The following is a 26,573-nucleotide window of genomic DNA, read 5'->3' as shown; positions in this document are numbered from 1 at the left end:
CAGCAACTGGTGTCACAGGAAGGCCAAGAAGATCATCAATGACCTCAGTCACCCGAGCCACGGCCCGCTTACCCCGCAACCATCTAGAAGGCGGAGACAGTACAGGTGCATCAAAACTGGGACGGAGAGACTGAAAAACATTGTTCATCTCCAGGCCATCAGACTGTACCCTGCCCTGAACCTTAGTCACTGTTACTAGTCAGCTACCACCTGGTACTTTACCCTGCATCTTAGAGAATGCTGCCCTATGTACACTACCGTTCAAAAGTTTGGGGTCACTTAGAAATGTCCTTGTTTATGAAAGAAAAGCACAATGAATCATGATTCACCATCTGGCAGTCCCGACGGGTGAATCTGGATTTGGCGGATGCCAGGAGATCGCTACCTGCTCCAATACAGAGTGCCAACTGTAAAGTTTGGTGGAGGAGGAATAATGGTCTGGGGCTGTTTTTCATGGATTGGGCTAGGCCCCTTAGTTCCAGTGAAGGGAAATCTTAACCCTACAGCATACAATGACATTCTAGATGATTCTGTGCTTCCAACTTTGTGGCAACAGTCTGGGGAAGCACCGAATCATCTAGAATGTCATTCCTGTTTCAGCATGACAACGCCCCCGTGCACAAACGAGGTCCATACAGAAATGGTTTGTCGAGGTCAGTGTGGAAGAAACCCCATCGAACACCTTTAGGATGAATTGGAACGCTGACTGCAAGCCAGGCCTAATTGCCTGGCTATATATATACTGTGTATATACAGTTGAAGTCAGACGTTTACATACACCTTAGCCAAATACATTTCAACTCAGTTTTTTACAATTCCTGACATTTAATCCTAGTAAAAATTCCCTGTCTTAAGTCAGTTAGGATCCCCACTTTATTTTAAGAATGTGAAATGTCAGAATAATAGTTGAGAGAATGATTTATTTCAGCTTTTATTTCTTTCATCACATTCCCAGTGGGTCAGAAGTTTACATACACTCAATTAGTATTTGGTAGTGTTGCCTTTAAATTGTTTAACTTGCGTCAAATGTTTTGGGTAGCCTTCCACAAGCTTCCCACAATAAGTTGGGTGAATTTTGGCCCATTCCTTCTGACAAAGCTGGTGTAACTGAGTCAGGTTTGTAGGCTTCCTTGTTCACACACGCTTTTTCAGTTCTGCCCACACATTGTCTCTAGGATTGAGGTCAGGGCTTTGTGATGGCCACTCCAATACCTTGACTTTGTTGTCCTTAAGCCATTTTGCCACAACTTAGGCAGTATGCTTGGGGTCATTGTCCATTTGGAAGACCCATTTGCGACCAAGCTTTAACTTCCTGACTGATGTCTTGAGATGTTGCTTCAATATATCTACATCATTTTCCTTCCTCACGATGCCATCTATTTTGTGAAGTGCACCAGTCCCTCCTGCAGCAAAGCACCCCCACAACATGATGCTGTCACCCCGTGCTTCACGGTTGGGATGGTGTTCTTCGGCTTGCAGGCCTCCCCCTTTTCCCTCCAAACATAACGATGGTCATTATGGCCAAACAGTTCTATTTTTGTTTCATCAGACCAGAGGACATTTTTCCAAAAAGTACGATCTTTGTCCCCATGTGCAGTTGCAAACCGCAGTCTGGCTTTTTTATGGCGGTGTTGGAGCAGTGGCTTCTTCCTTGCTGAGAGGCCTTTCAGGTTATGTCGATATAGGACTCGTTTTACTGTGGATATAGATACTTTTGTACCTGTTTCCTCCAGCATCTTCACAAGATCCTTTGCTGTTGTTCTGGGATTGATTTGCACTTTCGCACCAAAGTACGTTCATCTCTAGGAGACAGAACGCGTCTCCTTCCTGAGCGGTATGACGGCTGCGTGGTCCCATGGTGTTTATACTTGCATACTATTGTTTGTACAGATGAACGTGGTACCTTCAGGCGTTTGGAAATTGCTCCCAAGGATGGACCAGACTTGTGGAAGTCTACAATTTTGTTCCTGAGGATTTCTTTTGATTTTCCCATGACGTCAAGCAAAGAGGCACTGCGTTTGAAGGTAGGCCTTGAAGTACATCCACAGGTACACCTCCAATTGACTCAAATGATGTCAATTAGCCTATCAGAAGCTTCTATAGCCATGACATAATTTTCTGGAATTTTCCAAGCTGTTTCAAGGCACAGTCAACTTAGTGTATGTGAACTTCTGACCCACTGGAATTGTGATACAGTGAATTATAAGTGAAATAATCTGTCTGTAAACAATTGTTGGAAAAATTACTTGTGTCATGCACAAAGTAGATGTTCTAACCGATTTGCCAAAACTATAGTTTAATTAACAAGAAATTTGTGGGGTGGTTGAAAAACATGTTTTAATGACTCCAACCTAAGTGTATGTAAACTTCATACTTCAACTGTATATATATATATACACACACAGAAATCACATTGTAGGATTTTTAATGAATTTATTTGCAAATTATGGTGGAAAATAAGTATTTGGTCACCTACAAACAAGCAAGATTTCTGGCTCTCACAGACCTGTAACTTCTTCTTTAAGAGGCTCCTCTGTCCTCCACTCGTTACCTGTATTAATGGCACCTGTTTGAACTTGTTATCAGTATAAAAGACACCTGTCCACAACCTCAAACAGTCACACTCCAAACTCCACTATGGCCAAGACCAAAGAGCTGTCAAAGGACACCAGAAACAAAATTGTAGACCTGTACCAGGCTGGGAAGACTGAATCTGCAATAGGTAAGCAGCTTGGTTTGAAGAAATCAACTGTGGTAGCAATTATTAGGAAATGGAAGACATACAAGACCACTGATAATCTCCCTCGATCTGGGGCTCCACGCAAGATCTCACCCCGTGGGGTCAAAATGATCACAAGAACGGTGAGCAAAAATCCCAGAACCACACGGGGGGACCTAGTGAATGACCTGCAGAGAGCTGGGACCAAAGTAACAAAGCCTACCATCAGCAACACACTACGCCGCCAGGGAATCAAATCCTGCAGTGCCAGACGTGTCCCCCTGCTTAAGCCAGTACATGTCCAGGCCCGTCTGAAGTTTGCTAGAGAGCATTTGGATGATCCAGAAGAAGATTGGGAAAATGTCATATGGTCAGATGAAACCAAAATATAACTTTTTGGTAAAAACTCAACTCGTCGTGTTTGGAGGACAAAGAATGCTGAGTTGCATCCAAAGAACACCATACCTACTGTGAAGCATGGGGGTGGAAACATCATGCTTTGGGGCTGTTTTTCTGCAAAGGGACCAGGACGACTGATCCGTGTAAAGGAAAGAATGAATGGGGCCATGTATCGTGAGATTTTGAGTGAAAACCTCCTTCCATCAGCAAGGGCATTGAAGATGAAACGTGGCTGGGTCTTTCAGCATGACAATGATCCCAAACACACCGCCCGGGCAATGAAGGAGTGGCTTCGTAAGAAGCATTTCAAGGTCCTGGAGTGGCCTAGCCAGTCTCCAGATCTCAACCCCATAGAAAATCTTTGGAGGGAGTTGAAAGTCCATGTTGCCCAGCAACAGCCCCAAAACAGCACTGCTCTAGAACAGATCTGCATGGAGGAATGGGCCAAAATACCAGCAACAGTGTGTGAAAACCTTGTGAAGACTTACAGAAAACGTTTGACCTCTGTCATTGCCAACAAAGGGTATATAACAAAGTATTGAGATAAACTTTTGTTATTGACCAAATACTTATTTTCCACCATAATTTGCAAATAAATTCATTAAAAATCCTACAATGTGATTTTCTGGATTTTTTTTTCTCATTTTGTCTGTCATAGTTGAAGTGTACCTATGATGAAAATTACAGGCCTCTCTCATCTTTTTAAGTGGGAGAACTTGCACAATTGGTGGCTGACTAAATACTTTTTTGCCCCACTGTATATACACTGTATATTTATATTCCGGACTCTGATATTGCTCGTTCTGATATTTTTTTATTTCTTTATTAATATTTGGGGGATTTGTGTGTATTGTTTTGTATTGCTAGGTATTACTGCACTGTTAGAGCTAAAAACATAAGCATTTCGCTGCACCTGCGATAACATCTGCAACATCTGTGTACGCGACCAAGTGATTTTATTTGATCTATTTCTGTATCTGACATCACTACGGAGATAAATAAGTCAGCAGAACCATATATCACAATGAACAACAGAATGAGGGTGAACTCATCATTCAAAGCCATCATTTTGATAGAGATACTACTACATTTTAAGCTAGCCAGACAAAAACACCATTCACCAATGGAAAGTGAACTAAGGTCAATGAACTGAATTTTAGTTGACCTCTGAACTCTGACCTTGAACATGGCGGCCTGTGGTTCGCCCAGCTCGTAGAAGGGTGGTTTCCCAGTGGCCATCTCAATGATGGTGCAGCCAAGAGACCAGATGTCCGCAGGCTTGCCGTATCCTCGAGGGCCTTTATCTATGATCTCAGGGGCCATGTACTGTAGTGTCCCTGCAAAATAACAACACACCAAACAGACAGGAAATTATACAAATATCATAGCTACTAGTTACAAGTTGCATTTGTAAAATGTGCATATCAGTGCTGATACAAGCAAATCAGGTTTTCAAGTTCAAATTTTAATGCAATAATCAATGACAATGCAATAATTAAAAAAACACACGAGAGATAAGAAGAAATAGGAACACAAAAAGTAAGAAAGTAAGCATACTATATATAGGGTCAGTTCCAATACCATATTTACAATGTGCAGGGATACTGGCAGGATGGAGGTAAAAATGTATAGGGGTAAGGTGACTTTAGGGAGGTTGAACTCTAGGTAGGGCTGCAATATTCCTGAAAATTCAATAAATTCCCTGGTTTTCCAGAAATCCTGGTTTAATTAAAGTTCAAGGATTTTGCAACCTTAGCTCTAGGACTAAGTTTAATTCTGTGCAAGTGAAATTCTGCTAAATGCTAGCCTGTTTCAGTAGTATAGCCTAATCAACAAAGAAGAACTACATATTGTAACCCTGGATGAAGTGAGTCTATTTAGGTCTAATTATAGCCTACTGTAAGTGGAGCTTCAATAGAGCTTTTAAAAAGGTAAGCTAAGTGCTATGGTGAAACTGGGAGAGACACATTGACGCACAACTTAAACAGGAGAAACTGACTGTACTGGATGGTTTCAAGATGCGAAGGTGCATCTCTATGCTCCAAAAAGATGGTCTTACCAAATGGGTCAAGCTGTGCTATCATTGGCTGCCACAATGTCAACGCTGGCATAACCCTGGCACCCCGACATGACCACTCTGAATATCAACGGCAGGCTATTCTGAGATACGTCATTTACAGGATGATGAGCTAAAACAAGATAAATCCTCAAACACATAACACAAATAGTTTCTTAGAGATTAAATCTCAGCAGAACTATAATTTTAAATAGTGAGTGGGATCACTGTTTGGGTTGAGAGTTCAGCCCATTTTCAAACAACCTGTTCCATCAAGGCATTTTGACAATGTAGGGAGAGGAAGCTCGGTGGTTATACAGACCCATACACACCAGTTGTTATAAACCCAGTCAGGTAGACCAGTACATACCAGTTGTTATAAACCCAGTCAGGCAGACCAGTACATACCAGTGGTTATAAACCCAGTCAGGCAGACCAGTACATACCAGTTGTTATAAACCCAGTCAGGCAGACCAGTACATACCAGTTGTTATAAACCCAGTCAGGCAGACCAGTACATACCAGTGGTTATAAACCCAGTCAGGCAGACCAGTACATACCAATTTGTAAGTCGCTCTGGATAAGAGCGTCTGCTAAATGACTTAAATGTAAATGTAATACCAGTTGTTATTAACCCAGTCAGGCAGACCAGTACATACCAGTTGTTATTAACCCAGTCAGGCAGACCAGTACATACCAGTGGTTATAAACCCAGTCAGGCAGACCAGTACATACCAGTTGTTATTAACCCAGTCAGGCAGACCAGTACATACCAGTGAAAGTCTCAGTCCAGGGGTTGATCCCAGCCAGCCTTTTAGAGGTTCCAAAGTCAGATATTTTCAGAACTCCGCTATATGTGTTTATAAGCACATTATCACCCTGTGGATATAAAGACAACCAAGAGGATTATAAAAGAGCTCCATTCCAAGTCATCTCCATTCATTAGACTTAACCCAATGACTATGATAACAGCCTGGTAATCTAAGGTATTTCCTAGAAGGCAATTAGCAACAGTTGTTACAGTGGGCTATATTCACACTTGACGTAAATGGCTGATAAGGTCATTTGATGAGACACTATTGTTAAATGAGGCAGAATTTAGAGGCCTATCTTGTCCTGGGTATGTGAGAAAGAGTATGCTAACCTAAATTAATGTTTCTATTTTGGGATGGGAGTGTGGTCAGTGTGTTTTATTATTTATGACTGAGATTGAGTTATGTCACGTCATGTTATCATCCTACCGGAAGGTTAAGGGGATGTCATCATACTAGAGCCAGGCGCCACTTACAAATCAAATAATTTCTGTACCACCGACATGAATGTGGCGTTCCTACTGGCTAGGCGCATACTGCACATTGGCCAAAGGCTTTGAAATAGACCAGGCTTCACCTTGATGTCTCTGTGAGCAATTTGGTTGTCATGGAGGTATTTGAGTCCCTCCAGGATCTGTCTGGTGTAGAAGCCGATGGTGGGTTCGTTGTTCTTCAGAGGGCCCCATTTAGACCTCAGCAGAGCAGACAGGCTTCCTGGAGGCAAACCACAGGACAAAGTCGAATATATATCAATACATTCTGGTTTACTATCAGCAGGACGGTAGTGTATTCAATCAGTAAGCCAGGCTACCTATTACATAAATCAGACAAGATATGTGTTTTTATTTGTTTCTAGGTGTAGTGGAGGAAATGTAGTCGCTTCTTGTTGTCTTTCACTAAGTAAAGATGCAACATAGGCTTATAAGACATGGTTGGGCATTGACTAGATCATTTTACCTTTCTAATGCTGCACGGATAGCCCTCTTACCTCCGGGAACCTGCTCCATGAAGATCTTGATAAAACCATTCTCGCTGATGGAGCCCAAGTACTGCACAATATTCTTGTGCTTCAGATGTTTGTGAAGGGCAATCTCCTCATGGAGGGGCTGAGAGTACCTTGGACAGAACATCCGCTGTTACATCTCCCAGGAGAAAGGGCAGGATATTCTCTCTCACACACACACACACACACACACACACACACACACACACACACACACACACACACACACACACACACACACACACACACACACACACACACACACACACACACACACACACACACACACACACACACACACGTCATTTCAAACTAAAGAGGACGAAGACACTTTACTGAGAAATAAATGTTCAAACTTCACACCATAAATAATAAGAATAGATACATTCTCCCTCTATTCTACTGAATCAGACACTTATTAGATCGTTTTTCCCCCCTGAGAGGATACTTCAGAGCTCCTTCTTAATGATTAATAATAATTCTTGACACATTTGAGTTAGCCCATGAGAGCCCTCTAATGACTTGTGATGTGATGAGTGGAACAACACGTGACAGAGGAATCTTCTGGGCTGATTGGGCTCTGAAGGAGTCCCATAATAAGCCAGGAGTAGTTGGAACAATGAGTAGACCAGAGATGGTGGTGGAAGGCAGTGCAACGCAAGGCAAGGAAGTGGAGTGGAGTGCTTGGTACACTAGTTGCTAGGCGACCATTTCCCCCCTATTCTTTTCATTGCCAAGTCACTCGATCAGGTTTATAGTATATATACAGTGCTGCTTGAAAGTATGTGAACCCTACAGTGCTGATCATTATTTTGCTATAAAATATTAAAATAAATATATAAAATCCTTATCTAAACCCCAATTCATAATAAAGACATTCCAAGTAAATTATATATTTTCATTGTTTATTTAACAAAAGTGGTTTATTTAACTCAGATTTGATGTGTGCAAAAATATGTGAACCCCTTCAGTCAATAGCTTGTGGCACCTCCATTAGCAGTGATAACTTGGAGTAAACGTCTCCTATATCCAGTAATCAGTCTCTGACATCTGTTTTGAGGGATTTTTGCCCACTCCTCCTTATAGAACTCAGCCAATTAAGTGAGGTTTGAGGGGTGTCTGGCATGAACTGCCCGCTTCAGGTCCCGCGACACCATCTCGATTGGATTTAGGTCAGGACTTTAACTTGGTCGATCCAAAACATACATTTTCTTTCTCCTGAGTCATTCTTTGGTAGATTTGCTTGAATGCTTTGGATCGTCGTCTTGCTGGAAGACCCATTTCCGGCCCAGCTTTAGCTCCTTGACTGATGGCCTGACGTTCTGTTCAAGAATCTCCCGGTATGCCTCAGAATTCATGGTTCCCTTAATGATGTGGAGTCATCCAGGTCCAGATGAGGAAAAGCAGCCCCAGATCTTGACATTCCCACCACCATGCTTGACTGTTGGGATAAGGTTATTTTGGTGGTAGGCAGTGTTGGATTTTCGCCAAACATAGTGGTGTTGATTGTGACCAAAACGGTCCATTTTGGACTCATCGGTCCAGAGAATGAACTCCCAGAAACCTTCAGGTGTCACGTTCCTGACCGGTTTTCTGTTATTTTGTATGTGTTTGACGGTCAGGGCGTGAGTTTGGGTGGGTAGTCTATGTTGTGTGTTTCTATGTTTGTTAAGGGTGACCTGATATGGCTCTCAATTAGAGGCAGGTGGTTTTCATTTCCTCTGATTGAGAGCCATATTAAGGTAGGTGTTTTCACACTGTTTGTTTGTGGGTGGTTGTCTCCTGTGTCAGTGTCTGTGTATGTTACGCCACACGGGACTGTTTTCGGTTTTGTTTGTTCGTTCGTTTTATGCAGTCAGTTTTCCTGTTCATGCGTTCTTCGTGTTTCATGTGAGTTCGTCGTTCAGGTCTGTCTACGTCGTTTATTGTTTTGTAACTATTCAAGTGTTCGTCGTGTTTTCTGTTTTGTTAATTAAAAATCATGTCGTATCAAAACGCTGCATTTTGGTTCAATCCCTGCTCCTCCTCTTCGGATGAAGAGGAAGAGGAAAGCCGTTACAGAACCACCCACCACACCAGAACCAAGCGGCGTGAATTCGAGCAGTGGCCTGCTACACAGGAATCCTGGACATGGGATGAAATATTGGAGGGAAAAGGACACTGGGCTCATATTGGGGAATATCGCCGCGCTCGTGAGGAGATGGAAGCAGCGAGAGCCCAGGAGCGGTGGTATGAGGAGGCAGCAAAGAGACGTGGCTGGAAGCCGGAGAATCAAGCTCAAAACCGCAGATATGAAGGTACGCGGCTAGCAAGGAAGCCCGAGAAGAAACCCCAAAAATGTCTTGGGGGGGGGGGGGCTAAGAGGTAGTGGGTCTAGGGCAGGTAGGAGACCTGCGCCCACTTCCCAGGCTAACCGTGGAGAGCGGGAGTACGGGCAGACACCGTGTTACGCAGTAGAGCGCACGGTGTCTCCTGTACGTGTGCATAGCCCGGTGCGGGTTATTCCACCTCCTCGCACTGGTAGGGCTAGATTGAGCATTGAGCCAAGTGCCATGAAGCCGGCTCTACATATCTGGCCACCAGTACGTCTCCTCGGGCCGGCTTACATGGCACCAGCCTTACGCATGGTGTCCCCGGTTCGCCTACATAGCCCGGTGCGGGTTATTCCACCTCCCCGCACTGGTCAGGCGACGGGGAGCATACAACCAGGTAAGGTTGGGCAGGCTCAGTGCTCAAGGGAGCCAGTACGCCTGCACGGTCCGGTATTTCCGGTGCCACCTCCCCGCCCCAGCCCAGTACCACCAGTGCCTACTCCACGCACCAGGCTTCCAGTGCGTTTCCAGAGCCCTGTTCCTCCTCCACGCACTCTCCCTATGGTGCGTGTCTCCAGCCCAGTGCCTCCAGTTCCGGCACCACGCACTAAGCCACCTGTGCGTCTCCAGAGCCCTGTACGCACTGTTCCTTCTCCCCGCACTCGCCCTGAGGTGCGTGCCCTTAGCCCGGTACCACCAGTGCCGGTACCACGCACCAGGCCTATAGTGCGCTTCGAGAGGTCAGTGTGCCCTGTCCCTGCTCCCCGCACTAGCCTGAAGGTGCGTGTCCTTAGCCCGGTGCCTCCAGTTCCGGCACCACGCACCAGGCCTACAGTGCGCCTCATCCGGCCAGAGCCATCCGTCTCCCCAGCGCCATCTGAGCCATCCGTCTGCCCAGTGCCGTCTGAGCCATCCGTCTGCCCAGCGCCGTCTGAGCCATCCGTCTGCCCAGCGCCGTCTGAGCCATCTGTCTGCCTAGCGCCATCTGAGCCATCTGTCTGCCCAGCGCCATCTGAGTCGTCCGTCTGCCACGAGCCATTAGAGCCGCCCGTCTGTCCTGAGCCATTAGAGCCGTCCGTCAGTCAGGAGCCGCTAGAGCCGTCCGTCAGTCAGGAGCTGCCAGAGACGCCAGCCAGTCAGGAGCTGCCAGAGACGCCAGCCAGTCAGGAGCTGCCAGAGACGCCAGCCAGTCAGGATCTGCCAGAGCCGCCAACCAGACAGGATCTGCCAGAGCCGCCAATCAGACAGGATCTGCCAGAGCCGCCAACCAGACAGGATCTGCCAGAGCCGCCAACCAGACAGGATCTGCCAGAGCCGCCAACCAGACAGGATCTGCCAGAGCCGCCAACCAGACAGGATCTGCCAGAGCCGCCAGCGAGCCATGAGCGTCCAGAGCCGTCAGCCAGCCATGAGCGTCCAGAGCCGTCAGCCAGCCATGAGCGTCCAGAGCCGTCAGCCAGCCATGAGCGTCCAGAGCCGTCAGCCAGCCATGAGCGTCCAGAGCCGTCAGCCAGCCATGAGCGTCCAGAGCCGTCAGCCAGCCATGAGCGTCCAGAGCCGTCAGCCAGCCATGAGCGTCCAGAGCCATCAGCCAGCCATGAGCGTCCAGAGTCGTCGGTCAGCCATGAGCAGCTCCTCAGGCCGGAGCTGTTATTTATCCAGAACTGCCCCTCAGTCCAGAGCTGTCTCTCTGTCCGGAGCTGCCCTTCAGTCCGGAGTTGCCCCTCTATCCTGAGCTACCTCTCTATCCTGAGCTACCTCTCTATCCTGAGCTATCCCTCTGTCCTGAGCTACCTCTCTGTCCTGAGCTACCTTGTCCCGGAGCTGTCCTTTATCTTGGTGTTGCCCCTTAAATTAGGTGGGTGGAGTAAGAGGGTGGTCATTCTGAGGGGGAGACGTAAGCTGGGATTGACTATGGTGGGGTGGGGACCTCGCCCTGAGCCTGAGCCACCACCGTGGTCAGACGCCCACCCAGACCCTCCCCTAGACTTTTGGTGGTGCGTTCGGAGTACGCACCTTGAGGGGGGGGTTATGTCACGTTCCTGACCGGTTTTCTGTTATTTTGTATGTGTTTGACGGTCAGGGCGTGAGTTTGGGTGGGTAGTCTATGTTGTGTGTTTCTATGTTTGTTAAGGGTGACCTGATATGGCTCTCAATTAGAGGCAGGTGGTTTTCATTTCCTCTGATTGAGAGCCATATTAAGGTAGGTGTTTTCACACTGTTTGTTTGTGGGTGGTTGTCTCCTGTGTCAGTGTCTGTGTATGTTACGCCACACGGGACTGTTTTCGGTTTTGTTTGTTCGTTCGTTTTATGTAGTCAGTTTTCCTGTTCATGCGTTCTTCGTGTTTCATGTGAGTTCGTCGTTCAGGTCTGTCTACGTCGTTTATTGTTTTGTAACTATTCAAGTGTTCGTCGTGTTTTCTGTTTTGTTAATTAAAAAACATGTCGTATCAAAACGCTGCATTTTGGTTCAATCCCTGCTCCTCCTCTTCGGATGAAGAGGAAGAGGAAAGCCGTTACATCAGGTTTGTCCAGGTGGTCTCTGGCAAAGTAATTTTTTGAGAGCAGAGGCTTCTTCCTACAGTAGCAACCCTCCCATGAATGGCATTTATATTCAGTGTTCGTCTTATTGTTGAAGCATGCACAGTCACCTGAGATGCAGCAAGGGAGGTCTGCAAATCTCGGCTTTTACCGGATTTATTATTGTTCTTGTGGCTCTTGGGGATATTTTGGAAGAGCGTCCACTTCTAGGCTGAGTTGCTGTCATGTTAAATGCTCTCCATTTGTAAATGATTTGCCTCACAATGGACTGATGGAGCTAAAATCTTTTTTAGATGATTTTATAGCCTTTCCCAGACTGATGTGCTCTCACTACCCTTGTCCTGATATCCTCTGAGATCTCCTTTCCTCTCCGCATGGTGTGCTTTGTGTTGACCTGGATGGGTAACACCAAACTGACCAGGTTTCTTATCTCTATTTATCAGAGTCCCGCCCAAACTCTTTCCTAATGATCTCTCCTTTGATTGGTTCATTTGGTACACAATTATTTATTTACTCACCTGATTCCACTTACCTACTTGATTTAACCAATGGAACTTGGGGTTCACTTATTTTTGCACCTGCACTAATTCCTTTTTAATTTTGTTTTCCTACTACACGCATGATTTCCTCTACACCAACATATGGTATTGGTAAATATAAACCTGTTATGTCAGATCAAAAAGACTGGTTCTGATTAGATGAAGATTTCATGGTAAAAACAAAAAAATCTGTAATTGCACAAGGGGTTCACATACTTTCAAGCAGCACTGTATAACACTGGTGTTCCAAGGAAAGGACACACCACAGGAGATCAGGTCTAGCACAGAGCTAACACAGTGGACGGCTCAAACGACTGCTTTGGCGCCCCTTCGATCTGCCAATCAAATGACCACTCTCAGGAAACCACTTCAGTTGTTATGCTCTGAATTACCACTCACTCACTTTACATAACGACACGGGGACCTTTTGCTATACAGCCTTCCATTAGCAAAGTGCGTGATAAAAAGACAGTGAAAGTGTCATGGATGGGGGAATGGTAGAAGCTGATTGGTAGGGTCTTTTTGGAGAAAGTCTAGTTTACATGTTCTCTTACCTGCTGTCTCTCTCCGGTATCTCCTTGATGGCCAGCCGCACCTGGTTGCTAAGGTCCCGGCCGGCGTACACCACTCCAAACGTCCCTTTTCCCAGAACCACTCTCTCTCCGTGCTCATTATACTCATAGTCGTACTGAAGAGTCAAGCACAGGAGGACATTATGTTAAAGATGACATTTTGTTGCATGTTAACTTCAAGGATCATTACAATCTAGAGTTATAACAGGGATATATAGGTACATCTAAGAACAGGTGAGCTGTAAAGTGACAGTTGTGGCTGGGTACTAACTGATAGAAACAAAGGGAAATGTGAGCTTTGCAAGGTGTGGTCCAGATCAAACAGTGTTCAAAAAACTATTGGGGCTTCTGATTTGGGCCATGCTAGTGTTTGACAGGAAGAGGCTGTGTCATTGTTTTGGGTAATTATTCACAGGTAATTGTTTTGTCGCACAACTGGGAGAACAGGTGAATAGAGGGACAGTTGCTTTTCATACAGTACACTCTGTTGGTTTCCATTGCATGAACAGCGTGACCCACTTTCACACTGTAGGAAGTTGTCTCTAAACATTTCAACACTTTACATGGCCTGTATCTGGTTTTATATAGATTTTGAAAAACAATCGGAGAGACTGTTTCTGCTGAATACATCCTAGCTCTTGTATACATATACTGTACATCAGGTAATCCTGTTGGAAATAACATAGAAATAAAAGAATGTGGCTAGAAAAGGAGTATCCCTCTCTCCTCCTTCACCTCTAGGGCGTCAATGTCACCCTCCCCCTCTTCCGGGCCTTTCCATGCTTCCTCTGCAATGCTGTTGACCAGATCACAGAACCTGCAACACACAGAGCAGTCACATCTGTACCGTTCCACATTTGAGATTATATACTCAATTTACACCCACACTAACACCATATAACCTTCACCGCACTTAAAAATATGTCACAAGAGCAGTTGTGAAATAACACAGAGCCCAGACAAGCACCCTTTCACACACTCACAAACCCCCATCACACCAGCACTGACTCACTGAATCACACTGTGGAGCTATTGAGACTGGCTAGCTGTGCTTTGGTTCTTCTTCGTGAGAGTCACAAGTTTCTACAGTACAGACACTCCCTTGGAGAACAGCTCATATGCTTGTGAGATGGCGCAATCACGTCACAGAGGGACAGACAGACCTTTTGCAGTGCATCTCTGTGCAGAAGTAGATCTGAAAGTCCTCTGAGTTGTGCAGCACATACAGGAAGGCACTGCGCTCGTCAAACTTGGAAATACTGAGGAAGAGGAGTTGACAGTTATAGAAGAGACGACAGGTGAATTCACATGACATCTATAGAACACTGGCATAGACTGGATGTCTGGGTGTAGCCAGAAACTTCTGAGAAATCATTCTAGTAGTATCTAAGTGCAGAAGCTTTTTCTTTTCACCAGAGCTGCAAGTCTCTTACAATCTAACAATGTTCTTCATTCAATCACATACAACAAGTTACAGTAACTCTGAACATTCATTCCCACACACACATACACACGGTTGAGTCTCCACCAGTGTTCAGTGGAGCGAACAGGGATTTTAAGCCAGTTAACTAAGGCCAGGGCTGAGCGGAGTGGACCAGAGCAGAGAATTCAGCCCACCATGGCACACTGCTGCAGCCAAGGGAACTGCCATTGTCTCCTAGTACACTGGAGGGCGAGTGGGCACAAAAAAAATATACGCTCCCTAGCAACATCTCACAGAGGCCCTCTGAAGTGGGAGATCAGTTGGAGGCGGAAAGAGGGAGAGGCATTGAGGGACCATCTCTGACTAATATTGCCTTGGGATCCAGGTGGCCACATTATAATCTGTTATGTTGTTGGCATAAGTTACAGAGGAGAGTAGAGTAGAGAGCAGTCTTTATTGCCCATACATTACAATGAGTGTGTAGAACAGGACAGCTGTGAGATCACCAACCTGACACCCCGTACTGACATGGCCCTGAAGTTCCACTCATGGACCCCCCTGTGCTGTTAGAACGATCAGAAAAACATGAACGTCAGTACCTCTGGTGACTGATTAAAATGTGTCAGGGCAGAGAGAGACAGAGACAGAGAGAGACGGACATATAGACAGACAGGCAGGGCTGTACTCCAGGGCTGTACTTCTTTTCTGAGACACAAAGCAAAGACACAAGGCAGTTGTCACACACTCTTCCTGTGGTCAGTAACTTACCTTGTCATCAGGGGAAACATGCCAGATGGAGACAGTGTTCTCCTCTACATCGTTGTTTATGGACAAGTACGAAGGCAGATAGACTTTAGTGGGCTCCAATATCAACACCTGGAAAAAAGGACAACCAATAGGACATCAAGACATTTCACAATAAAGCAGAGAAAATAAAGAGTGTAGGACAACTGCCCCAGCTGGTACCACTGTTATGATTGATGTAGAGTACCAGTCAAAAGTTTGGACACACCTACTCATTCAAGGGGTTTTCTTTATTTTTACTATTTTCTACATTGTAGAATAATAGTGAAGACATCAAAACTATGAAATAACATATATGGAATCATGCAGTAACCAAAAAAGTGTTAAACAAATCAAAATATATTTTTTATTTCAGGTTCTTCAAAGTAGCCACCCTTTGCCTTGATGACAGCTTTGCACACTCTTGGCATTCTCTCAACCAGCTTCATGAGGAGTGCTTTTCCAACAGTCTTGAAGGAGTTCCCACATATGCTGAGCACTTGTTGGCTGCTTTTCCTTCACTATGTGGTCCAACTCATTCCAAACCATCTCAATTGGGTTGAGGTTGGGTGATTGTGGAGGCCAGGTCATCTGATGCAGCACTCCATCACTCTCTTTGGTCAAATAGCCCTTACACAGGCTGGAGGTGTGTTCGGGTCATTGTCATGTTGAAAAACAAATGATAGTCCCACTAAGCACAAACCAGATGGGATGGCGTATCGCTGCAGAATGCAGTGGGAGCCATGCTGGTTAAGTGTGCCTTGAATTCTAAATAAATCACTGACAATGTCACCAGCAGAGCACCCACACACCATCACACCTCCTCCTCCATGCTTCACGGTGGGAACCACACATGCGGAGATCATCCATTCACCTACTCTGCGTCTCACAAAGACACGGCGGGTGGAACCAAAAATCTCAGATTTGGAGTCATCAGACCAAAGGACAGATTTCCACCGATCTAATGTCCATTGATCGTGTTTCTTGGCCCAAGCATGTCTCTTCTTCTTATTGGTGTCCTTTAGTAGTTGTTTCTTTGCAGAAATTTGACCACGAAGGCCTGATTCACACAGTCTCCTCTGAACAGTTGATGTTGAGATGTGTCTGTTACTTGAACTCTGTGAAGCATTTTTTTGGGCTGCAATTGGAGGTGCAGTTGACTCTAATGAACTTATCCTCTGCAGTAGCGGTAACTCTGGGTCTTCCTTTCCTGTGGCGGTCCTCATGAGAGACAGTTTCATCATAGAGCTTCATGGTTTTTGTGACTGCACTTGACGAAACTTTCAAAGTTCTTGACATTTTCCGGACTGACGGACCTTTATGTCTTAAAGTAATGATGGACTGTTGTTTCTCTTTGCTCATTCGAGCTCTTCTTGACATAATATGGACTTTGTCTTTTACCAAATAGGGCTATCTTCTGTATATCACTCCTACCTTCTCACAACACAACTGATTGGCTCAAATGCATTAAGAAGGAAAGAAATTCCACAAATGAACAAGGCACACCTGTTAATTTAAATGCATTCCAGGTGACTAACTCATGAAGCTGGTTGAGAGAAATCAAAGAGTGTGCAAAGCTGTCATTAAGGCAAAGGGTGGCTACTTTGAAGAATCTCAAATATAAAATATATTTTTATTTGTTTAACAATTCTTTGGTTACTTCATGATTCCTTATGTGTTATTTCATAGTTTTGATGTCTTCACTATTATTCTACAAAATAAAGAAAAACCCTGGAGTGACTATTTACTGGGACTGTATATGTCTAATTGTCAAGGTCAAGTCTAAACAGTGAAGAATCCCAGGAAGGAAGGCAAAGAGAGCATGGGACACATACTGGGAAGCGCACAGACGAGACGTCTTTCTTTGTGGCCTCCACCAGGAAGTCCATCCAGAAGTCCACCAGTTCCTGTTTGGGCGGCGGCTGCTCCACAGAGGGCTTTTTGAAGTGCTGGTAAATCAGGATGGTCTCCACAAGAGAGCGCAGATACCTGGGTTGCAGTCAACACAGACGATAGCTTAAAATAAATGTAAAAGGCCTTTGACTGCAGGAAAAGAAAAGGCAGTTAAACAGAGCTAAATAAGTTTGAATAGATTGTTTAAATCTTGAGCACCAAAAGAAAATAGGCCACTGACTGACTACGAAAGAAGAAAGCACAATTAAATTGTGCAAAATAGTTTGAAATAAGTTCACTGTATGTTGAGCTTTAAATGTAAAAAATAAATAACACCCTCGCTCACCAGACAGGGGCCTTCAATTTGAAGAGTTTCTCGGAGGCCTGTATGACCCTGGTGTTGTCACAGGCCAGGATGCTAGCCCCCAGGAAGAAACCCACATCCCAGTAGCTCTGCAGCTTGTCCAGGCTGCCCTTCTTCCCCAGTAGGCTGCTCAGCTTCACTCCTGGAGAGAACAACAAGGTCAGGTCAGGGACATATTATAACATTGGAGGCTGCTGAGGTGAAGACGACTTATAATAATGGCTGGAACGGAGCAAATGGATTGGCATCAAACACAAATAAATCATGTATTTGATACCATTCCAGATATTCTGCTCAAGCCATTACCACGAGCCCGTCCTCCCCAATTAAGGTGCCACCGACCTCCTGTGTATTATTATAATATAAAAGAAAGATACTCCACACTGTTGAATCCTTCCGTTTTATTGTGCAACGTTTCGAGATACTATGTCCTATTTTGACCTATTTTGTGTTCTTTTTATACCATGTGTTATTTAAACAATATGGCCAGAGGAGGTGTGGTATATGGCCAATATACCATGGCTAAGGGCTGTTCTTGTGCACAACGCAATACAGAGTGCCTGGACACATCCCTTAGCCGTGGTATATTGGCCATATATCACAAACCCCTGATGTCATACCCGTGGTATACGGTCTGATATACCACGGCTGTCAGCCAATCAGCCAGCAGGGCTTGAACCACCCAGTTTATAATTCTTCACAGAGATCAGATTCTTAGTGAAGGAGAACACAATGGGATGTACTGCACAGCAGGGGTTTGGGAATAGGCTGGGCACTGTAGAGCTTACTCTTATGTCAAGCATTTCACCTGAAATGTAGATTGGAGAATCTTAGTACCCACTTAGGATAAATCTTAACATGCAAAGTAGTTACTTGCCATGTTGCTACTAAATTGCAGAGCGATAATGGAGCATGGTTGTTATTTTTGGCCTTGCTGAGGGAAGCTGCCACTACATGTCCTGCTCAGGCAGCCCAGGACAGGGCAGAGTAGAGAAGAGAAGGGAGGGTGCAGGGACTTGGAGGGGGCCCACGGTTGATTCCCAGGATTGTCTGTCCTGTTTCTCACATTCCTGTGCTACCTTCTGAGCCTCAGATTTCACAGCAAACACAGGGGATTGGGAGCCAAACAGCACAAAACGCAGGCAGCTCAAGGCAAAACATTAGATATCAAGGAGAATAAAGTGTAAGTCAATACTCACCGACTTTGCGAAGCTCGAAGGAGGCGTCAAACTGGTGTCCCGCTGCCAGGAGTAGAACGGCGTAGTTGATGCCAGAGTGTAGTGTCGGCTCAGACTCAAACCCCTTCTTAAACCTGAGAGGAACGACAGAGAAGCTAACTTAGAATCACCAAAATTACACACTATGCTTCATTTTTAAATCAGACATGATGTTCCTACAGTAATTGCTGATGTGTCCTTAGTGAGAACTCCTTAGTGAGAACTTTTCATCTCCCTAGTTTTGTAAAAAGCATCCAAAAACAATTACAGCCTTATTTTGCAGGGTCCACAGAGGAACCACTTGCACAAAGCTTGGCACTCGCAGATAAAAAAAACCTCATTTACTTAATGAGCAATCTGTTCCACTGAAGGAATGAGTGTGAATAACATGAGAAGGCTCTCCAAAGACATTGTCTGGGTTGGAACAGAGGACAAGATTGCCCGATGGGGAGTTATTCTAATGAGATGCCATAAATTGTCTCGATGCGAGACCATTCCAGGAAGATCGCAATCATCTTCACATTATCACTGGTGGTGGTGCCGTTTCAAATCAGCTTCTGCCAGACCTTGCAGCCTCTCTGCTCCATGTCAGATGACATAGATGTTCATTATCTGTAGTTGAGAGGTGGTCTTTGCTACTCTGGCTAGTGAGGAGTGAGAGGGGAGTGAGAGGTAATGACTCTCATCAGCAGCCAGGCTCTCACCAGTGTGTGTGTGTGTGTGTGTGCAGCTCTCACCAGGCCGTGCCACTGTCCCTGCTATCTTTGTCAGCGAAGTGGGACTCCAGGAACATGTCCTTGTAGATGCGTCCCACCAGGCAGTAGATGTCTGAGGCCACCTGGTTGTCAGCCTTCACCAGGGGCAGCATGATGTCCAGGGCCTTCTGACGGTCCCCCGGGAGGTTCCTCCTGAAAACAGCAGAGGGAAGACCCAATGGTCAGAGACAGACACGATGTGAGTTCCAAATTGTATCCTATTTCCTTGTGCACTACTTTTAAAGGGAATGGGGTGCCATCAAATCGGGCAAGGATAGTGCATCAAGGTAGGACGTTCAAATTGCCATGGGGCTCCCGGTGGCACGGCAGTCTAAGGCACTGCATTTCAGTGCTAGAGGCGTCACTACAGACCCTGGTTCGATTCCAGGCTGTATCACAACTGGCTGTGATTGGGAGTCCCATAGGGCGGCGCACAATTGGCCTAGCGTTGTCCGGGTTAGGGTTTGGCCGGGGTAGGCTGTCATTGTAAATAAGAATTTGTTCTTAACTGACTTGCCTAGTTAAATAAAGGTTAAATAAAAAAAAATGTCCTAACTTAAAATTATGCCTTCTCCAAGGTATGCCCTACCTTCATTTGGAAGATTTTGAGTCAGCATCCAATGTAGGCCTATCACTGATTTTACAATATATGCCTATTAACTTCGCCTCTACCTCTCTGGATGATTCCTTCGCCAGGTAGGATATCCCATGACACCTTGCGAAGCAGGTAAAACTCCCAAATTCCGGCAACAACTAATGGCGGACGGAAGTCACCTCTTCATAGAACATTTTCCAGAAGAAAGAGGAATAACTTTGTGGAATGTGAGTATTACGTTTATTTAATAACAAAATTATGTTAAAATGTTCAACAAATTACTTTGATATGCATTTTCAATTCAATAATTTGGACATACAATGCTGAGTTTGCTCTCATCAGTCCGCTAGTCAAACTAGCTAGCTAGCTAGCTAACGATTGACACGATCTAGTGAGCTAGCATTCATACAAATGTGTTTATCAGCTGTTTAGCTAGAGGAAAAGCTGAACTAACCAATTTTAATTGTAATTTCAGACGTGCAAATTATGAAGACTTGAACAGTGAATTGGTGAACTAGCTAGCCAGCTAATTAATGACAGATGGATGTTAAATAAAGCATAGGAACTAGCAGCTTTTTCCATGGAGCCTATCCAGAGGGAATGGGAATAGGACACCTTTAATGGAGGCTGCAGCTCAGGCTGCTCTCCGCTCCCCAGAATTCACTTCACACTAGTGTGCCGCTGAACGGCAACTGGAGGGGGGCGAAGCTAAGCAGTGAGTCAGCCTAGCCCACTCCAGTCATCCAACAGTCAAACATGGAGGGGAAGGAGGGAGGGAGTGCAACAGGAAAGGTTTCGACATTTACATCCCTGCTGCTGCTGTTTTCTCACCAATTACTCAACAGAAAACTCTGCTTGTCAGACATGTTTAAAAGAAGAGATTTAATTATAATCATCCATGCTTCATTGTTGCAGGATAATGGCATTATTTCGCTATGGTGCACTAAACTGCTGAGTCATCCACCACCTCTAGTTGGGGTAGACAAATGGGCTGCTGTCTAAACAAACACTCAGACTCATGGCAACCATCTTCATTTTCAGGCCATTCAATGTTTTCCCAATTATGCAAAGAATGTGCAACAGCTTTATTAATACGTCTCTTTGAGCGTGTGAAATGCAGTGAAATGTTCTCGTAACTGGCCAGACACCAATGTTGCGTTGTAGCATAAAGGAATTTTCCAATGGCTCTGAAATGATAGAGCAACTTGCTTGGAAACCCAGTGTGCGTTTACAAGTGAGGCAGCACGTTAAAGATCGGGCAGTAAAATACTTTCCAAGCTGAACATGTGTGATGTTCCGACTCAGAGCACAGACACACATGCTCAGCACATGCATGTTATGTGTGTGTGTGTGTGTGTGCGTGCGTGCGTGCGTGTATAGAAAAAAACAGGTGTGACATACTGGGGGTCTTACCGATTCAGTGCAAAGGCATGGTGGAACTTGACATGGGGATTGGCCACAGGGTCGAATGTAGGAAGCTTCTCCAAGGTCTCCACCAGCTTCACTATGGATTCATAATCCTACATTACAAACAAGCATAGAAAAACAGATCGTTGGATTGAAAATCATGTACCCACTCAGCCACATCTTGGTTTCTATAGTTTACATGAAACCTAAAATATCTATGTCCTTGTTCCCTTACAAAGTCACTACTTTGGGAAGGACATTGTCGGCTTTTTCAAGTACTTCAATAAACAAATGTCCCTTCCACCATTTTTTGTCCAGTATATATTTATCTAAATCATGTTGAATAATTCAGCCTCTCCTTGTATCTCTTGTTGTTGACATCATTTATTAATGTGACGGGTGGCTGCCTATGGCTGGCAGGATGGGAGGGTGTAGGGTGAATGGCATGGCAATGCATAGAGAATAGACTGCAGTGCAGTTGCAGAATAGCCACAGGAAGATGACAAAAACTTAATCTGCAGCTTTCCACTGGAAGCCCAAGATAATTTTATCTCAGAAGAATGACTATGTCAGAAAATGGACTGAGGGAGGCCCTAAAACATTTATGCTGAGGCATTTCAGTCTATCTAAATGGCCCATGCCGATAGCATCTGACAAGCTGAAGAAGGCAAAATGTACCTGGATGTCCCTGTAGGACAGAAGCAGGTTGATGACGATGTCAGCTGAAAGGCACTCTACGTTGTCCAATCGTTGTTGAATTCGGCTGAGTTCTGAGGCCAGCTCCATCCCTGTGAACAATTCCCGCGCTTTCCGAATCTCGTTGAGAATGGTTTCTCTGAAGTATTGGCTGTGAAGGGGTACCGGAGAGATTCACAGAGAGATATTATTTCACACTAGAAATCAAGTTTTCTGCAAATAAACCATTATTATGTATTGATGTGACTTTCTGGGGAAATAAATATGAGGAATGGGGATAGATAAAACCGTTTATAATTGAAAATAATGTATCTATTCCTCTGAGGCAACTTTTGATATAGGCTACAGTGTCTTTGATCTTGCCTTGCCTGACACCATTATAAATAGTCTACCCTCTTAAACATATGCAATATGTCAGTTATTTACTTCCTCGCGGCAGCTGAATGTGGAGCTCATGAATGTGTTCCCTGGTAAGCCCCTTCAAAGTATTCTTCACTGTACTGTTGGAGCTGCACTTTTATCTCAGCTCTCTGAAATATGACTCCATATTCCTAGAAGAGAGGCTGTTGCTGAATATTGGCAGAGAGAGAAGCCTTAAACATTAGAACAGAACTAAGCAATGCTAACATTAAAACTGAGATTGCTATGCAAGCCAAAGTGTTGCAGAGGGACACACCAAATAAAGCAATGCATCATGTATTATCCAAAATGAGTGAATTGGATATTACAATGGACTCTGAGGAATACTCATGAAGTGCAATATCTGATGAAAAGAAGAACAGACTAACAAAAAACATCGCACATTTTAAATTAAGTGAAGCTTATCAGGTAACAAGACTTTCGATGACTTCATTAAACTACAGTATGGCTACAGTCATACCGTACTTCATCAGCTAGTCATCCATGTTGCTTAATCAATCACAGACAATTACACAAGACAACACAAAATCCAGCTGTTATACAGTTCACTTTAGTTCATGTTAATAAACCTCTGTTGGCAATAATAGCCCTGTAATCATCACCTTGATGTGCATGTTCACACCTTCCCTAGCGAGGTGACACCTGTTTCACTACATCAAGGTGTGAGTACAGCAAACATGTGACTTAGGCCTATAGCAGCCCAGTGTCTAACCCAACAACCTAATCAGCAGGAGCTTTAGGCCTAGCATCTCAGGCTACACATCCCTCTACTACTCACCAGGAGTTAGCCTGGGGCACCTTGAACAGCTGGATGAAGCGGTCCAGCAGGGGCATGCAGATTGGTCCCAGCAGCATCTCGAAGCTGGGCTGCATCAGCTCTGTCAGGCCCTTCATCAGGCTGCTCTCGCAGCAGTACACCTTGTTGTGCGGTGTCACCATGTACGGGATGAAACTGTAGTTGGCTGAGCATGTCTGGAGGGAAACAGAAAGCAGCAATTTCTTGGGTCGTAAACATACAGAGGTCGCCTGGTCCCAGATCTGTTTGTGCTGTATGATTATAAAACACAAACAGGTCTGGTACCGTGCTAATGTATAGGTTGTTTCTGTTAGATTATATTACATTGCATGTTGACTGCATGCGTTATATACAATGGGAGGAAAGTGGTATGGGACTGCCTCGTGCTGGTAATTTTGTGACATAGTGTTGTGACATAAGGAGGAGAATCTGATCTGCAGGGACAATGGTGTGGTTGTACCCATGGACATAATTGAGTCTGTCTAAAGAGCCAGTGTCCTGGGGGATAGATCCACATCAGTAATGAGAGTGGCATAAGGATCTGTTTAACTGGGCTGCTCACACTGCCCTCAGGGCAGAACTAGCTTTAAAACTCCATTCATGTTGCTCATGGAAATCAATTCAAACCACGTCTGTCTTACTACTGTATTTGTATTTTCAACTGTATTTGCAGTAAATCTATCATTGATGTCATTTTAGTCTGTCATGTTCAGTATACTCAACACTCAGCACTTGAAAAGCTTGAATTGATGGATCCTAAATATACTTGAACATGTAGGCTACAGTAGGTTACGGAAAGGGATGAATCCTGAGTGCACAGTCAGTGGCTATTTTAACTTCTCTGTTTCAATTCCATCTTCAAGAACACATCCGGGCTGCTTGCAACTCACACTTGCAACAAAAGGAAGTGAACAGAGGCTCAACTTCTGCCTGTAGAAATTGGAATGTTCCACAGTAAAACTGCTTCCTCTCCTGCAATCTTATTTTTATGACATCAGTCATGCCATATCTTTCCAAAATAACCTGTGACGGCTTGTCACGGTTAGATGCAGACACAGATTACAACATCCTGCCCTATATTGAGCCACACACACTGCGTGATTCATGCCCTAGCGGATTACATGATGACAACACATCACAGATTTATAAATGTTTTAATCGCTAGGTGCCATTGAGACTGTCCTTCTCCCCGGCAACGTCAGCCAATGAGAAGCATCCAACTGCAGATTATGCTCGTTGATGCCTCCTGGTCTGCGAATCGCAAAGCACATGCGTCTCAAATTGTATTTTTGCGTCTCAGTTGGTATTTGTGCGTGCAACCTGAACTCTCAACCTAGGGCATCAGTGTGCTACGCACATACCAGACGGCACACTAGCTCTGGTCCAGGGCATTATGTTAGTGTGTTAGTATCATCATGGTCAAAGTTGGGAGAGTTAGCTAGCTAACTACAGTGCTTTCAGAAAGTATTCACACAACATTTTGTTGTGTTATAAAGTGGGATTCAAATGGATTTAATTGTCATATTTTGTTAATGATTTACACAAAATACTCTGTCATGTAAAAGTGGAAGAAAAATTCTAACATTTGTAAAACAATTATGAAAAATAAAACACTAATATACAGTATCTTGATTACATAAGTATTCAACACCCTGAGTCAATACATGTTAGAATCCCTTATGGCATCGATTACAGCTGTGAGTCTTTCTGGATAAGTCTCTAAGAGCTTTGCACACCTGGATTGTACAATATTTGCACATTATTCTTAAAAAAATTATTCAAGCACTGTCAAATTGGTTGTTGATCACTGCTATTTTCAAGTCTTGCCATAGATTTTCAAGCAGATTTAAGTAAAAACTTTAACTAGGCCACTCAGGAACATTCAACGCCATCTTGGTAAGCAACTGCAGTGTATATTTGGCCTTGTGTTTTAGGTTATTGTCCTGCTGAAAGGTGAATGTGTCTCCCAGTGTCTGTTGGAAAGCAGACTGAACCAGGCTTTCCTCTAGGATTTTGTTTGTGCTTATTTTTATCCTAAAAACTCCCTAGTCCTTCCCGATGACAAGCATACCCATAACATGATGCAGCCACCACCATGTTTGAAAATATGAGTATAATATGAGTAGTGATGTGTTGTGTTGGTTTTGTCACAAATACAACGCTTTCTATTCAGGTCATAAAGTTAATTTCTAAGCAATTTTTTGGGCAGTTTTACTTTAGTGCCTTATTGCAAATGGGATGCATGTTTTGGAATATTTGTATTCTGTACAGGCTTCCTTCTTTTCACTCTGTCAATTAGGTTAGTATTTTGGAGTAACTACAATGTGGTTGATCCATCCTTAGTTTTCTCCTATCACAGCCATTAAACTCTGTAACTGTGTTAAAGTCACCATTGGCCTCATTGTGAAATCTCTGAACGGTTTCCTTCCTCTCCATCAATTGAGTTAGGAAGGACGCCTGTATCTTTGTAGTGACTGGGTGTATTGATACACCATCCAAAGTGTAATTAATAACTTCACCATGCTCAAAGGGATATTCAATGTCTGCTTTTTTTACCCATCTATCAATAGGTGCCCTTCTTTGTATTGGAAAACCTCCCTGGTCTTTGTAGTTGAATCTGTGTTTGAATCTGTGCTCACTGCTCGACTAAGGGGCTTTACAGATAATTGCATGTGTGGGGTACAGAGATAAGGTAAAAAAACAAACATTCAAGAATCATGTTAAACACTATTATTACACACAGAGGGAGTCCATGCAACTTATTAAGCACATTTCTACCCCTGAACTTATTTAGGCTTGCCATAACAAGTGGTGAAAGGCTCGGCACACGCATACTCAGGCTGACTGGCTCTCATTCAGGCAAATGAGAAATAAGCGCACTCAGGCTATCCGGAAGGCCAAAGTAAGTTACTTTAAGGAGCAGTTCTGTCTCTGTGGGTCTAACCCCAAGAAGTTCTGGAAAATGGTTAAAGACCTGGAAAAGAAACCCTCCTCCTCACAGCTGTCCATGTCCCTTAATGTTGATGATGTGGTTGTTACTGACAAGAAGCACATGGCTGAGCTCTTTAATCACCACTTCATTAAGTCAGGATTCCTATTTGACTCAGCCATGCCTCCTTGCCCGTCCAACATTTCCTCATCTCCCACCCCTTCTAATGCGGCTAGCCCCGACGCTTCTCCCTCTTTTTCCCCTGCCCCGCTACAAAGTTTCTGCCTGCAGGAGGTCACTGTGTTGTCATGTGTTGCTGCCTTGCTATGTTGTTGTCTTGGG

The 26,573-nt window shown here is 44.5% G+C and overlaps 1 protein-coding gene across 1 annotated transcript in view; it reads right to left on the bottom strand.

Annotated features, from left to right (window-relative positions):
* LOC120024017 (mitogen-activated protein kinase kinase kinase 5-like) overlaps positions 1-23,445 on the bottom strand; it is a 33,221-nt gene extending 9,776 nt beyond the window's left edge. The window contains exons 1-16 of the mRNA XM_038968102.1: positions 23,285-23,445; positions 22,069-22,237; positions 21,397-21,503; positions 19,371-19,541; positions 18,616-18,728; positions 17,399-17,558; positions 16,995-17,148; positions 15,145-15,252; positions 14,887-14,939; positions 14,117-14,212; positions 13,689-13,770; positions 12,936-13,069; positions 6,975-7,102; positions 6,564-6,700; positions 5,948-6,053; positions 4,298-4,455 (exon numbers count right to left, since the gene is read on the bottom strand). Of these exons, the coding sequence (XP_038824030.1) occupies positions 4,298-4,455; positions 5,948-6,053; positions 6,564-6,700; positions 6,975-7,102; positions 12,936-13,069; positions 13,689-13,770; positions 14,117-14,212; positions 14,887-14,939; positions 15,145-15,252; positions 16,995-17,148; positions 17,399-17,558; positions 18,616-18,728; positions 19,371-19,541; positions 21,397-21,503; positions 22,069-22,237; positions 23,285-23,445 (2,037 nt within the window). The remainder of the gene's footprint in view (positions 1-4,297; positions 4,456-5,947; positions 6,054-6,563; positions 6,701-6,974; positions 7,103-12,935; positions 13,070-13,688; positions 13,771-14,116; positions 14,213-14,886; positions 14,940-15,144; positions 15,253-16,994; positions 17,149-17,398; positions 17,559-18,615; positions 18,729-19,370; positions 19,542-21,396; positions 21,504-22,068; positions 22,238-23,284) is intronic.
* Positions 23,446-26,573: the final 3,128 nt, after the last annotated feature.

The sequence above is a fragment of the Salvelinus namaycush genome, chromosome 29 (genome assembly GCF_016432855.1).
Source record: "Salvelinus namaycush isolate Seneca chromosome 29, SaNama_1.0, whole genome shotgun sequence".
NCBI classification, from domain to species: Eukaryota; Metazoa; Chordata; class Actinopteri; order Salmoniformes; family Salmonidae; genus Salvelinus; species Salvelinus namaycush.
The sequence above is the reverse complement of the archived record's forward strand: the minus strand, read 5'-3'. Positions and strand labels throughout refer to the sequence as shown.